We start from the raw sequence: 15,221 nt of genomic DNA, 5'->3' as shown, positions 1-15,221 counted from the left end.
CGTCAGCACAAGTCTGCTCGTGGTGCCAGATAGGTAGGGTTAACAAGTTTTCTGACTATTCCAATGGTTGCAATGGAATATTTTCAAAGATTTCAAATAACACAGTACCAGTCAAAAGTTTGGACACACCTACTCATTCAAGGTTTTTTTTATTTTCTACATTGTAGAATAATAGTGAAGACATCAAAACTATGAAAGAACACATATGGAATCAGATAGTAACCCAAAAAGTGTTAAACAAATCAAAATATATTCTATATTTTATATTCTTCAAAGTAACCACCCTTTGCCTTGATGACAGCTTTGAACACTCTTGGCATTTTCTCAACCAGCTTCACATGGAATGCTTTTCCAACAGTCTTGAAGGAGTTCCCACTTATGTTGAGCACTTGTTGGGTGCTTTTCCTTCACTCTGCAGTCAAACTCATCCCTAACCATCTAAATTGGGTTGAGATTGGGTAATTGTGGGTGCCAGGTCATCTGAAGCAGCACTCAATCACTCTCCTTCTTGGTCAAATAGCCCTTACAGAGCCTGAAGGTGTGTTTTGGGTCATTGTCCTGTTGAAAAACAAATGATAGTCCCACTAAGTGCAAACCAGGTGGGATGGCGTATCGCTGCAGAATGCTGTGGTAGCCATGCTGGCTAAGTGTGCCCTGAATTCTAAATAAATCACAGAATTTGTCACCAGCAAAGCACCATCACACCTTCTCTATGCTTCACGGTGGGAACCACACATGCAGAGATCATCCATTCACCTTCTCTGTGTCTCACAAAGACATGGCGGTTGGAACCAAAAATCTCACATTTGGACTCATCAGCCCAAAGGACATATTTCCACCGGTCTAATGTCCATTGCTCTTGTTTCTCGGCCCAAGTAAGTCTCTTCTTATTATTGGTGTCCTTTAGTAGTGGTTTCTTTGCAGCAATTTGACCATAAAGGCCTGACTCACAGTCTCCTCTTAACAGTTGATGGTGAGATGTGTCTGTTACGTGAACTCTGTGAAGCCTTTATTTGTGATGCAATTTGTGAAGCTGGTATCTCTAATGAACGTATCCTCTGCAGCAGAGGTAACTGAGTCTTCCTTTCCTGTGGCGGTCCTCACCTGCTTGATGCCTTTCTCTCCCTTGAAAAATTAAATCCAGTTTTCTTTCCTCTCATGTCTTCCTCCATTTAGTTAAGTATGCTTTTAGTAGGAATATGAACTGTCTTTTAAACCTTGAAATGCAAACCTTCTATACATCTGCTGAGAAAGCAGGGAAACTGGTCTACTATTCTGTTCGTTGGCAGTTTAGAGATATGGGAGGTGGTAGGTATTGTTTGTCACAATTATTACATATTTATACCATAACAGTACTTAATGACATTTTACAAGACCAAATAATAGACCAAACCCTTCCATCTCTTGTCTCGTTCTCTCTCTGTCTCACTCTCTCTCTGTCTCACTCTCTCTGTCTCGCTCTCTCTCTGTCTCGCTCTCTCTCTGTCTCGCTCTCTCTCTCTGTCTCACTTACACACACACACTTATTTTCCCATTTATTTATTTTAATGGGAGTCTATGCACAGGTCAGGATGGCACCGTGCCTCCCTTCCCACTATTTGTTATTCTCCATATAATGAAATATCCCATGGCCAAGAGGATTGTTTCACGTTCCCCAAATAAATTAAATCGTAGCAAATGCCAATTTAAAAGAAGAACAACCTACCAACATTGTTTATTGAGATTTATGAGCTGTGGGCAGCTAGTTAAATTAAGAGGAACGTGACAGCGATTCATTTGCCAACCATATTCATTCCTTCCACACGGTCCATCGCGTCCCCAAGTGTCTAACGAAAACACTGGTCAAGTTAACCGCGCTTGTAACAACTTCACTTAAAGATTTCTGGATTGAATATTAAACTGCGTGTCTCTCAGTTGTCTGCCCTTCACCTAAACAAAAACACAGATGAAATTAACATCGCTTATAAGCACTTGGTATAACGACGTGGCGTAAAAGATCTCAAATATGTAATATTATACAGTGATAATTGGCATATTTCTCATTTGTCAGGTACACTCGATGGATGTTACTCTGTCCTTGTCCCCCCAACCCTTCCTTCATCCCTGTAAGTTTGCAGCACACACACACACCGCTCTAAAATTACCCTGTAATTACGTTCCGCTCCTCGAGCACCTCTTGCCCTGATAAGATTAGGATTCAGATGAAAAACATTGGGCTGCTTCTATGTCCTCCCACTTCCCGCCCTCAATCTCATTCTCTCAGGCGTATCTCCATATCTAAAAATATTTGTTCACTGGTTTAATATTACCTCTTTCAATCCAACTCTCAAGGCTGCCACTCATACCAGGCCACAACAGACACAGTAACCACTAGTACATCGATGAATTTGTTGTTGTCTCTCTCGGAAGAAGAAACCAGGAAGTGTTCTAGATTACAGTTGTTGAAGATGATGCAGCTGAAAGAATGCCCATTGGATTCAAGGGAAAGACAGACACTGAATATTTAGAATTTAGTAGAACATGCTAACATGTTAAGAAAGGAAAATATAACCAGGAAGCAAATATTTTTTTTAATGATGTCTAAACCCTTAAAGCAACAATCTCAGGACACTAAATCCCTCAAGCAACAATCTTAGTACACTAAATCCCTCAAGCAACAATCTCAGGACACAAAACCCTTCAACCACCTTTTATATTTTTTCAATTCTATATTTTTTCCACTTTTATTTCCTCTCGTGCCCCCTGCAAGGAGACTTTGTAGCATTTCAGAGGCCCGGGCTCTGCATAAACATTGAACACAATTTCCACTGTTGGGTGTTTGATCTTTGTCCAAATAGATAATTAGCTTGAAACGCCTTTAGCATGCCACCCACAGTCTCCTTGTCACCCTCATACCAAGAGGAGATGCTGAGAAACGTGGAAACGAAGCAATTCTGCCAGGCACGCTCCCCATGTACTGGCATCAGTGACGAGAGGTCCTGGGGTTAGTTTTGTGAGCATTTTATCGGCTATAAGCTATTTATAGCCCCATATCCACCCTCAGGATATCAGCATAATTTATTAACTGTCTGACTGGCTGGGACTAAGACGGCAGGGTGGAGATACTTTGTCTAGACTCTGTCAGCCATACTCAACAGGTGGACCACGGTCCGGACCCAGAACGAGGTCAATAGTTGGTCCCAACAAATACAAATAATTTAGGAACTCTTTCAGGTTATGACCCTTGGTATGATCTAAACACATAATATTAAATATTAAAAAAGATATTAAAACTTAAACATTTTCTGTTCGCCCATAGCAAAATGGCTAGAATTGCAGGAAATTAGTTTTAAACAGCAAAATGTTCTCTCGGCCTAAAAGAGGGATGTGAACAGGTTGAACAGCTTGGGGTCACATGGGTTGAGAGGTGGGGTTTGTGACTACGCCGATAAATGACAATATCCATTAGGACCTTTTCCACATAGGAAATTTGTGTGACCGGACCTTTTCAAATAGTAGTTGAGTACCCCTGCTCAATTTGGTGTTGTTGCTGTTGTCTTCCCAAGACAATGTATGGTGCTTCTCTTCCCTTGACTCAAAGATTCACTATGGCTTTTTAGATATGATAATGCCATGAAAATGTCTGTAAGGTGGATAATGCAGCTGAGGTAGATGATGTAAGTTACAGCTCCAAATACTCCATCTACAAGTGGCTTATCATGCAAATGGGTGCAAAAGTAGTGCTTCAAATGTTACTGGCAACGATACAAGCTGTAGTGCGCACCACTGTATACCTGCTAGGATGCTTTAGAGCAGCACGTCGCTGTTTGTGTTGGATTCAAGGGAAAGACAGAGACACACTGAATATTTTGAATTTAGACAGACTTGAATTTAGGCAGACTTGAGTTTAGACAGACTTGAGTTTAATAGAGCATGCATAAGCTAAGAATGGAACATTTTACCCAGGAGATCATTTTTTTTTAAAATGATGTCAAATTGACATCATAACATAGTTTAACCACTTTATGGTGATTCTGATGTCATTTGAGTGTTGTTTTGTCATTATGGAAAACGACTTCTCTTCCCTTGACCCAAAGATTCACTATGGCTTTTTACACGTCTGTGTTTGTGTTGCTAAAAAAAAGACATATAAAGACGTTTTATTGTCACATACACCAAATACAGTAGGTGCAGTGAAATGTGTTGTTTTGCAGGGTCAGCCACAGTAGTACGGCGCCCTTGGAGCAAAGTAGGGTTAAGCGCCTTGCTCAAGGGCACATCGGCTGATTTTTCATCTTGTCGGCTTGGGTATTTCGAACCAGCGACCTTTCAATTACTGGCCCAGCGCTCTAACCGCTATGTGGGTGGTGGGATGCTAGCAGGCGATTCTTAGGGCTCAGGAGGGGGAAGATGAGAAATGAGGGGAGTCTTTTATTTCAGTCGTTCCGGTGGAATGAGGGCTTTGAGTGTATATTCTGACAAGAGCACATCCCAAGTGGGGGCCTGTCTCAAAGACAAGGTGAGTGAGGTATAATCAGAGAAACAGAGGAAAGGAAAAGAGAGCCAGGAGGGACTAGAAAAAGGAGGTCAGACGGAAAAGACTAAACTGAAAAAAGGAAAATGCTGTTGGAGTTTTGAGCCTTTTATGCTGTGACTTGCCTCGTTTATCGCATTTCTCCCTCTCGTTCTCACCCACCTCAAGACAAAGTAGACATGTTGCCAAGTGGAAAGCTCTTGATTACAGTGTGCAGCGTTCCACAGATAGCGCAGACATATGCTGCTGTTTTACTGTAGCTTTATATATTGGCAGGAGCTTTGGCAAATATCTGTCGCTGAGCAAATGTGTTAGTATAAAGTAATGTCATTTCCCACTTTATTTTTTGCATACAATATAGCTCAGTATTTGTATTATTTATTTTATAAAGTCTTCTCTTCTCATCTATATCAAGGTTGCCAATAATAATCGCCCCCATTGTATCTGGGAGAGTTTCACAGTGGTGCGCTGCTCTTTACCAGATTGCTGTTGGGGGAGAGAAAGAGGGGAGAAAAGAGGAGAGATGTTTATTTCAGGTAATTGGAGTGAATTAAGGGACAAAACACAGAGGAGGCACAGACAATACTTTTTATTGAATATCTTTTCTAGGTAATTGTCTTTCGTGTCTTCCATTTTTCTCTAACCCTCCTGTTCTGTAATTGATCTTCCCCTTCTCCCCTTTCTATCTCCTTCCCCTCTCTGTCTCTCACTCATCCTCTTTCTATCTCCCTCTCCGTCTCACTTTTCCTCTTTCTATCTCTCTCTCCTCTCTGTTTCTCACTCTTCCTCTTTCTATCTCTCTCCCCTCTCTGTCTCTCACTCTTCCTTTTTCTATCTTCCTCCCCTCTCTGTCTCTCTCTTCCTCTTTCTATCTCCTTCCCCTCTCTGTCTCTTCCTCTTTCTATCTCCCTCCCCTCTCTGTCTCTCTCTTCCTCTTTCTATCTCCCTCCCCTCTCTGTCTCACTTTTCCTCTTTCTCTCTATCTCCCTCCCCTCTCTGTCTCACTTTTCCTCTTTCTATCTCCCTCCCCTCTCTGTCTCTCACTCTTCCTTTTTCTATCTCCCTCCCCTCTCTGTCCCTCTCTTCCTCTTTCTATCTATCTCCCTCCCCTCTCTGTCTCACTTTTCCTCTTTCTATCTCCCTCCCCTCTCTGTCTCTCTCTTCATCTTTCTATCTCCTTCCCCTCTGTCTCTCACTCTTCCTCTTTCTATCTCTCTCCCTCCCCTCTCTGTCTCACTCTTCCTCTTTCTATCTCTCTCCCTCCCCGCTCTCTCTCCCTCTTTCTATCTCCCTAACCTCTCTGTCTCACTTTTCCTCTTTCTATCTCCCTCCCCTCTCTGTCTCACTCTTCCTCTTTCTATCTCCTTCCCCTCTCTGTCTCACTCTTCCTCTTTCTATCTCTCTCCCTCCCCTCTGTCTCACTCTTCCTCTTTCTATCTCTCTCCCTCCCCGCTCTCTCTCCCTCTTTCTATCTCCCTAACGTCTCTGTCTCACTTTTCCTCTTTCTATCTCCCTCCCCTCTCTGTCTCACTCTTCCTCTTTTTATCTCTCTCCCCTCTCTGTCTCTCTCTTCCTCTTTTTATCTCTCTCCCTCTGTCTCTCACTCTTCCTCTTTCTATCTCCCTCCCCTCTCTGTCTTTCACTCTTCCCTGTTCTATCTCTCCTCTCTGTATTCCCCCCTCTTTCTATCTCTCTCCCTGTTCCCCCCCCTCCCCCATCTAGTCCCCCTCCCTCTCTCTGGTGAACATGTTTTTCATCAGAAGGCCGGGTAATTGAATGAGCTGCTCCTGCTGTCACTCGCCCTGTCGCCCTGTCATTCCCATCAGCGGGTGACGGGCGGGCGAGGGACGGGGGTGGTGTGGTGAGGGGCTGGGGGTGTAGAGCAGGGGCCAAGCTTGTCACACCACCAGCATCCCCCTCCTTGTAATCAAAATGAACATTCGCCTCCCTGTGCAGTGGCCCCATGGGAGACCCTATTTCGGGGCTATCGCCTCTCTCCCTCCTCCATCCCTTCCATTTCTCCACTTCGCTCCCCACCTTCTCTTTCCATCATGCCCATGACCGATCTTTCTGTTGTGAAAGAGTAGGCAGCTGAGTAGACCTGTGGCACAGGTAAAATTGCAAAGAGCTCCTCTCCTGTGTTATACCTATGTCCCTGCAAAAGTCCACCAATTATGATTTTTAGTTGTTGTTTCGTCTGATTTCCAACGTTCCGGGACTACTTTAAGTGGAGCCCTTTTCTAGACAAGGTCAGGTGATTGGGGAAGCGGTGTCTGAGTTATCGAGATCAAAGAAATGAATACTTTTATCGCTCTTACTCAGTGCTGTGGGTGACGTACTGAAGGTTATCGTGCAGAAAGTTCTACAGTGCAGAAGCATGTAACTGTTGATTCATTACACGGCAGGTTGACAAAGATAGTGCCCGACAGTAGTTTGAAAAAGATACTGGCTACAGCATCCATAAAAGGAAGGCCTTCAGTTGTCAGACTAAACTCCTTCAGTTGTCAGTCATGTTCATGTGACATTAATGTTTATGTAGTGTGCACCTCATTATTTTATTCAAAGTTTTTGTCAAAAGAGACCTATATTGTGACACCTTCGAGTGATGTATAGTTGACGTTTTTGACAAATGTGTTCCTGACATAGACATGCAGCTAACTTACACAGTGATTAGTTACGCAATAAAAGCAAATAGCAGCTTATAATTCAAACGTCTATCCCCTACCTTAATACACCCTAAACCAAGCCCTACACTTATCTTGACTAGCCATACCTTAACAGTAACACAGACTCCTAGAGGTGAGGTGATGCATGTGAGTTGTGATGAGCTCACATTATAGCCTTTCTATGAATAGTATATCTCAAGCACAAACCTGAAGGAAGCTTGGTCTCGATGGTCCTTTCCGGATCTGGCTATTATTACCAATGACATGTCACCATGGCAACACTTCCTCAGACTACCTGTCACTAGGCACTACCCAGGAAAGGCCCGCTACTCTTGGGATGTGAAGAGGGAGGACTGGCCTGAATAGATCAAATGTTGTATATATCGTAGACAGTTAGTGTAGCTAGTAACCTGCCGTGTCTTTGAAAACCAGGCCAGATCACAATGTGCTGGCATTGATCTTCTGAATGTCCGGACTTGAATAATATTGCTTTAGTGCGTAAGTGGTTTTTAATCTACAGGTCAAACTAAACACACTCAAACCAAAATGAAATTGCTTTACTTGTTGTATTCAGACCTGTTCACATCAGTCTCGGTGTGAAAAACCATGACAAGTTTGCTAACAAAACCGCAATGTTGCCCCAAATGATGACTGTTATCTGGGGAAACTAATTTAAAATGATGAAGATATTTAGATGGAATGAAGAGCATGCACTGTATTTTCAAAAGGCAAATAAAATGTTGAAAAATATTTTATATACAATAAAGAAAGCGCTTTCAATAACTGTTTTACTCTCATGAGATGTACAGTGCCTTTAGAAACTATTGACTTTTTCCAAACTTTGTTGTGTTACAGCCTGAATTACAAATTGATAACATTTAGATTGTGTGTCACTGGCCTACACATAATACTCCATAATGTCAAAGTGGAATTATGTTTTTAGAAATGTTTACAAATTAATTAAAAATGAAAAGCTGAAATGTCTTGAGTCAATAAGTATTCAACCACTTTGCTACGCCAAGCCTAAATAAGTTCAGGACTTAAAATGTGCTTAACAAGTCACATAATAAGTTGCATGGACTCACACTGTGTGCAATAATAGTGTTTAACATGATTTTTGAATGACTACCTCATCTCTGTACCCCACACATACAATTATCTGTAAGGTCCCTCAGTAGAGCAGTGAATTTCAAACACAGATTCAACCACAAAGACCAGGGAGGTTTTCCGATGCCTCGCAAAGAAGGGCACCTACAGTATTGGTAGATACAGGCGTCCTTACTAACTCAGTTGCCAGAGAGGAAGGAAACCGCTCAGGGATTTCACCATGAGGCCAATGGTGACTTTAAAACAGTTACAGAGTTTAATGGCTGTGATAGGAGAAAACTGAGGATGGATCAACAACATTGCAGTTACTCCACAATACTAACCTAAATGACAGACTGAAAAGAAGGAAGCCTGTACAGAATACAAATATTCCAAAACATGCATCCTGTTTGCAAAAAGGCACTAAAGTAAAAGTGCAAAAAATCTGGCAAAGAAATCAACTTCATGTCCTGAATACAAAGCGTTATGTTTGGGGCAAATCCAACGCAACACATCACTAAGTAGCACTCTTCATATTTTCAAGCATGGTGGTGGCTGCATCATACTATGTGTATGCTAGTCATCGGCAAGGACTAGGGAGTTGTTTAGGATAAAAAATAAATAGAATTGAGCTAAGCACAGGCGAAATCCAAGATGAAAACCTGGTTCAGTCTGCTTTCCAACAGACACTGGGAGACAAATTCACCTATCAGCCAAATAGGTAAAATATACACTGGATTTACTTACCAAGATGACATTGAATGTTCCTGAATAGCTTAGTTACAGGTTTTACTTAAAATCTATGGCAAGAGTTTAAAATGTCTGTCTAGCAAGGATTAACTTCCAACTTGACATAGCCTGAAGAATTTTTTAAAGAATAATTTGCAAATATTGTACATTCCAGGTGTACAAAGCTCTTAGAGATTTACCCAGAAAGACTCACAGCTGTAATCGCTGCTAAAGGTGATTCTAAACATGTATTTACTCAAATGGTTGAATACTTATGGAACCAAGATACAATAATGTTACATTTTTTATGATCTTTTTTTTTTTTTTTTTTTTCATCCCTTTGACATGACAGAGTATTTTCTGTAGATCGTTGACAAAAAATGACAATTAAATCCATTTTAATCCCATCTTGTAACACAACAAAATGTGTAATAAGTCAAGGGGTGTGAATAATTTCTGAAGGCACTGTATAGTATGTTTAAGATCAAAGTCTAGTTTTGTATATTATTTTTGATGAATCCTGTTAGCTACTTTAAAATTGAGATATTCTATTGATAACATTTCAAAATGTGTTTATTCAATGGTCATAGATATTGGATGCCTATTTGTAATGAATGATTTCTCTTCTTCAACTGGCTCTAGTCTTTTCATAGAGGACTGAGGGACATGGCACCATAAACTGAGAATCAAAAGCAAAACCCAGACAAAGACATATATCATCTTTGGATTCTCACTTCTGAAATGAGGTTTGTTTTGTTACAAAAGTTTAGTTGCTAATTGTTGACCTCAAACGTTGGCTTGAGTGATGCCTGTATGGTTCATACACATTTCTGGACAATATTCTGTCCATGTACAGTAAGGCACCCCTTTTGGCTCAACAGAAGCCCCAGAGGCAAAGGTTATGTATAGCCTCTAACTTTGTATTCTCCCCCTGTTTAGATGATTGATGGATGGTCAGACAAGAATCAAACCTTACAATCGGTTTCATGTATTAGTTAATGGGCCTGTATTGATTGTGTTGGAGATGATCTAGTCTACAATCAAGTTCTGGATTATAATGGTTGCAATAGTTCTGTCATGTAAGGACAGGGAATAGTGTAAATGAACTGGTATTATACAACTGTGACAGTCAGGGGTCCCGCCAACGTGCTGTAGCCCAGCTATTTTAACTAAGTACCTGCTGACAGGGTGGGGAAACCCCACTGTAAAGCTGTGGAGGATGAATAAAATACATAACATTCATCTACACAGCAGGTTTAGCAATGTGACTCAGTATGGTTGGTGTGTGTGTGTGTGTGTGTGTGTGTGTGTGTGTGTGTGTGTGTGTGTATGTGTATGTGTGTGTGTGTATGTGTGTGTGTGTGTGTGTGTGTGTGTGTGTGTGTGTGTGTGTGTGTGTGTGTGTGTGTGTGTGGGAGGGAGGGAGGGAGGGAGGGAGAGAGGGGGACCTCAGCAGGCAGTGGAAGGTGTGGGAGGACAACGGTGTGCGTGGAGACTGCTGGAAACACACACTTCCACACACACACTGGCGACTAGAAATGCACTTCACACACTATGACATTCCTGAGTCATTCCACCTCAAAAAGTACAAGACACCCACCATCTCAGATTGTTTGGAAATCGTTTCTGTAGTTAGAAACAGGTGAGATTAGAATTCCTGAAACATTATTTTGTTGAAATATTATTTGATCTCTGAGAAATTAAGCTAATTGATTGCTGCCAAATTGGTAATTTTTAATTAATAGGATTAGTATAATCTTCAATAAATATAGTACATAACATCCGAATAGTTCTTCCTAACAATGAGTAAGACATGATGATCCAATAAAATTATACTTTTTTTTATTTTTTTAAACAACCAGTATACAGTATCAGTTATTGTATGTCTGACAAGTAGTATGGAGCTGCTGCTTGGAATACTGTTTCTTCATCTTTTGTAATGTATTCCCTGGGAATCTGGGGATGGTTTTCTTCCCCTGTTCAGAGAAATAAGCCATTAAAGTCCCTTGCATTCTTTACCATAAATGGGTGTGAAAGTACCAAGTTTTAACCACTAGATGCCGCTGTTTCTGCTACTGCCACCACACCCTTTTATCCATTTTGCTGGTCTCTTGTGTTAATTAAATGGAACACAACATTTTCTTTACAACTTTGGGTAGAAAACAAATAGCTTTTCCTCATGATTAAAATAAATTGTGTGGTCAACTGTGTGGTCAAGCCAGTCCTCCATGAAAGCAATTCAGTTTGTTCTTCTCCTAGCAACCTAATACTTCAACTCCTTGAATAGTCAAAAAATGGTGGGACTTTTACCATTAAAGACCATTAAAGACCATAACATTGAAACCATTAGAACTGCTGGAGCCTAATGGTTTGCCTGTTCGCCAATCGGCAGGAATGGTATAACTAATCTAGACCTTTTTTTAAAGGGAATAAACCACAAACAGAAGGGCCGTTTCCTGTACACAAATTAAGTGTCTACGACGTGGACAAACTTCCAGAAGTGTGCACTTGCAATGGTGGAAAAATCCCACTAGCCAATACTTAAACCAATCCTAAGATTTTAAATCCATGACAGGGAGTGAGTGTTCAAGTGCACACTTCGGGAGAGGGGTGGAGAATTAGAACGTGTTGAATGTCAAAGGAGGCCTCATGTTAACATGCTACATGTGGAAGTCAATAGAAGTCGAGACGCAAGGCAGCTCATATATCATCAACATTAGGGCTTCTTGTTAACGAGGAAGGATGGAAGGATGCAAAAATTATTTTAAAAAAATAACAGAGGAAGAAAAAAATCATGTCAATTAATTATGGTTTGGATGGCTGCTGTCTGAGTTTTTACCTGCCTCTCATTTCAATGCCGGCGTGACTGTACTTACAAAGAGGTGGAGGAGGTAGAGGTAGTGTGTGTATGTTTTGTTTGTGTGTGTGTGTGTGTGTGTGTGTGTGTGTGTGTGTGTGTGTGTGTGTGTGTGTGTGTGTGTGTGTGTGTGAATGTGCGGGTTTGTACCAATATGTGCGTACGTGTGTGTTTAACAGAACCAAGGGTGTTAGGGTGTCTTTCCTGACAGCAACAAAATCTGAGTGTGCCCTTGTGAAGTAATCAGGCTGTCACAGTGCTTAGCAGAGAATACAGAAGACCTGGAATGCTGGGTAGAGAAGTTTCAAGGGCTTTGTAAGCATTGTGGACAGCCTTGTAAAGAGGCTGTCAACCCGACAGGTGTGTGTGTGTGGCAGGGTTGTTTACGACAACACCCTTAGATCTCACAGCAAGCTTGTAAATCATCCTATCTCTTAGATGATGTATAATGCAATGTCAAGTGGATGGAGCAAATCATTCAATTACATGATGGATTTGACCGTCTGTCAACTTGTTCGGATTCTGAATGTTGTGTCAACGATTGTTACTCAACAATCTCATGGAAGCAGATTCATACCAATATAAATATCAATCATTTAATCAAATAAATTTATAAAGCCTTTTTTACATCAGCAGATGTCACAAAGGGCTATACAGAAACCGAGCCTAAAACCCCAAACAGCAAGCAATGAAGATGTAGAAGCACGGTGGCTAGGAAAAACTCCCTAGAAAGACAGGAACCTAGAAAGAAACCTAGAGAGGAACCAGGTTATGAGGGGTGGCTGTGCCGGGTGGAGATTATAAGAGTACATGGCCATTAAGGGCAGATTGTTCTTCAAGATGTTCAAACGTTCATAGATGACCAGCAGGGTCAAATAATAATCACAGTGGTTGTAGAGTGTGCCAGAGGTCAGTACCTCAGGAGTAAATCTCAGTTGGCTTATCATAGCCAAGCATTCAAAGGTTGAGACAGCAGGTGCGGTAGAGAGAGAGAGAGTCGAAAACAGCAGGTCCGGAACAAGGTAACATGTCTGGTGAACAGGTCAGGGTTCCATAGCTGCAGGCAGAACTATTGAAACTGGAGCAGCAGCACGAGCAGGTGGACTGGGGACAGCCATGAGTCATCAGGTCAGGTAGTCCTGAGACATGCTCCTAGGGCTCAGGTCCTCTGGGAGGGGAGGGAGAGAGAGAGAGAGAGAGAATTAGAAGGATCATATTTAAATTCACCCAGGACACCAGATAAGACACGAGAATTACACGAGATATAACAGACTGACCCTAGCCCCCCGGCACATAGACTATTGCTGCATAGATACTGGAGGCTGAGAAGGGGGGTTCGGGGGACACTGTGGCCCCGTCCGACGAGGGACATCAACCAACTTACTACCCTAAGACAAGGCTGAGTATAGCCCACGAAGATCTCCTCCATCGCACGAGCCAGAGGGGGCGCAGAACCGGACAGGAAGATCACGTCAGTGACTCAACACACTCAAGTGACACATCTCCTAGGGACAGCATGGAAGAGACAGAGAGAGACCAAGATAAACACAAAATTTCTTCTCTCACCGCCTCTTGACAACCAGGGGAAGGTGTATGAAGTGTACGTAGACTCTTACGTATCATGCCCATGTATAGGCAGGAAGTTGAACAGAGCATTGATTTCTGACATTCCACTTCCTGGTCAGGAAATGTGCTGCAGAATGAGTTCTGTTTCACTCAGAGAAATAATTCAAACGGTTTTAGAAACTAGAGAGTGTTTTCTATCCAATGGTAATAATAATATGCATATTGTACGAGCAAGAATTGAGTACGAGGCCGTTTGAAATGGGCATGATTTAACTGGCTACTCAATACTGCCCCTTGCAGCCATAAGAAGTTAAATAGGGATTCCCCTCTTAACACCAGCCCGATCACCTCATACATCATTTGATAGAAACTCCGATAGGCCCTAAAAATATTTGGTCTGCTTGGATTGAATGGTAACCCCTCATCTATTTTCTATGGTTGAGTCCCATATTGCACCCTATTCCCTATGTATGTGCTCTATGGGCTCTGGTAAAAAAGTAGCGCACTATATAGGGAATAAGGTGCCATTTGGGATGCAGAACATGTGTGGAGGAGGAGAAGAATCTCCCTGGACTGCCCCGGTCTGTTTATATGAAAGATAATTTAGTCATCCCAAAATCTGATCTGAGGTCAGGCCTCTTCCAGTGGGTGTATTATGTGGTGTGCTAATGTGGAGTGATGGGCTGTTTTCTGACCTGTTGATTTGGAGTCTGAAGGTGCGGTAGTAAAGGTATCAGGATTGACCATTTAGACCACAACTGTTAACATGAGGTGAGCTATGGTGTGTGTCCATATCTATTTCACTCAAGGTCTCGACCTTCGATACCATGTACACATGCTTGCGTACAGAGAGGCACACTAATAGATCCATTCCACATGCATTACAATAGCTAATTATGTACACAAATCACCCACACAGGACCCGAAACCAGTACTTATAATTGTTTTGTATTTCTTTCTTTCCTCTCCCTGAACTGTCTCTCTTTCCAGTGGGATCCCAGGGAAGAAGTGTGGGAACATCATATTCACCGCTGAGGAACTGAGTAACTGCAGGGTCAGTAAAACACACGTTGTTTAGTTTATCTCTGGTTATCACACACACACACATTTTGTTCTCAGTGGTGTAAAGTACTTAAGAAGTACTTAAGTAAAAATACTTTAAAGTACTACTTAAGCTGTTTTTTAGGGTATCTGTATATTACTTTACTATTTATATTTTTGATACTTTTACTTCACTACATTCCTAAAGAAAATAATGTACTTTTTACTCCATACGTTTTCCTTGACACCAAAAAAGAAATCGTTACATTTTGAATGCTTAGCAGGACAGGAAAATGGTCCAATTCACTCACTTATCAAGAGAACATCCCTGGTCATCCTACTGCCTCTGATCTGGCAGACTCACTACACACACATGCTTCGTTTGTAAATGATGTCTGAGTGTTGGTGTGCCACTGGCTATCCGTACATTAAAATAACGTGAAAATGGTGCCTTCTGATTTGCTTAATGTAAGGAATCTGAAACGATTTATAATTGTACTTTTACTTTTGATACTTAACTATATTTCAGACCAAATACTTTTAGACTTTAACTTTTTTTTTTAAAGTAGTATTTTACTGGATGACTTTCACTTTTACTAGCCATTTTCTACGAAGGTTTCTTTGCTTTTATTCAAGTATGACAGTTGGGTACTTTTTTCAAAACTGTTTGTTCTTCTATCCTCGTGGGGACATAAAATTGATTTCCATTCAAAATCCTATTTCCCCTAACCCCTGAACCTAACACTAACTCTAACCCTAACCT

General features: G+C 41.5%; 1 protein-coding gene across 2 annotated transcripts in view; it reads left to right on the top strand.

The window, feature by feature from the left end:
* Positions 1-15,221, top strand: part of LOC129815658 (copine-9-like) — a 177,293-nt gene that overhangs the window by 65,283 nt on the left and 96,789 nt on the right. For both annotated transcript variants that reach the window (XM_055869654.1, XM_055869655.1), the window contains exon 8: positions 14,408-14,471. In XM_055869654.1, the coding sequence (XP_055725629.1) occupies positions 14,408-14,471 (64 nt within the window). The remainder of the gene's footprint in view (positions 1-14,407; positions 14,472-15,221) is intronic.

Source organism: Salvelinus fontinalis, chromosome 18 (assembly GCF_029448725.1).
Source record: "Salvelinus fontinalis isolate EN_2023a chromosome 18, ASM2944872v1, whole genome shotgun sequence".
NCBI classification, from domain to species: Eukaryota; Metazoa; Chordata; class Actinopteri; order Salmoniformes; family Salmonidae; genus Salvelinus; species Salvelinus fontinalis.
The sequence above is the reverse complement of the archived record's forward strand: the minus strand, read 5'-3'. Positions and strand labels throughout refer to the sequence as shown.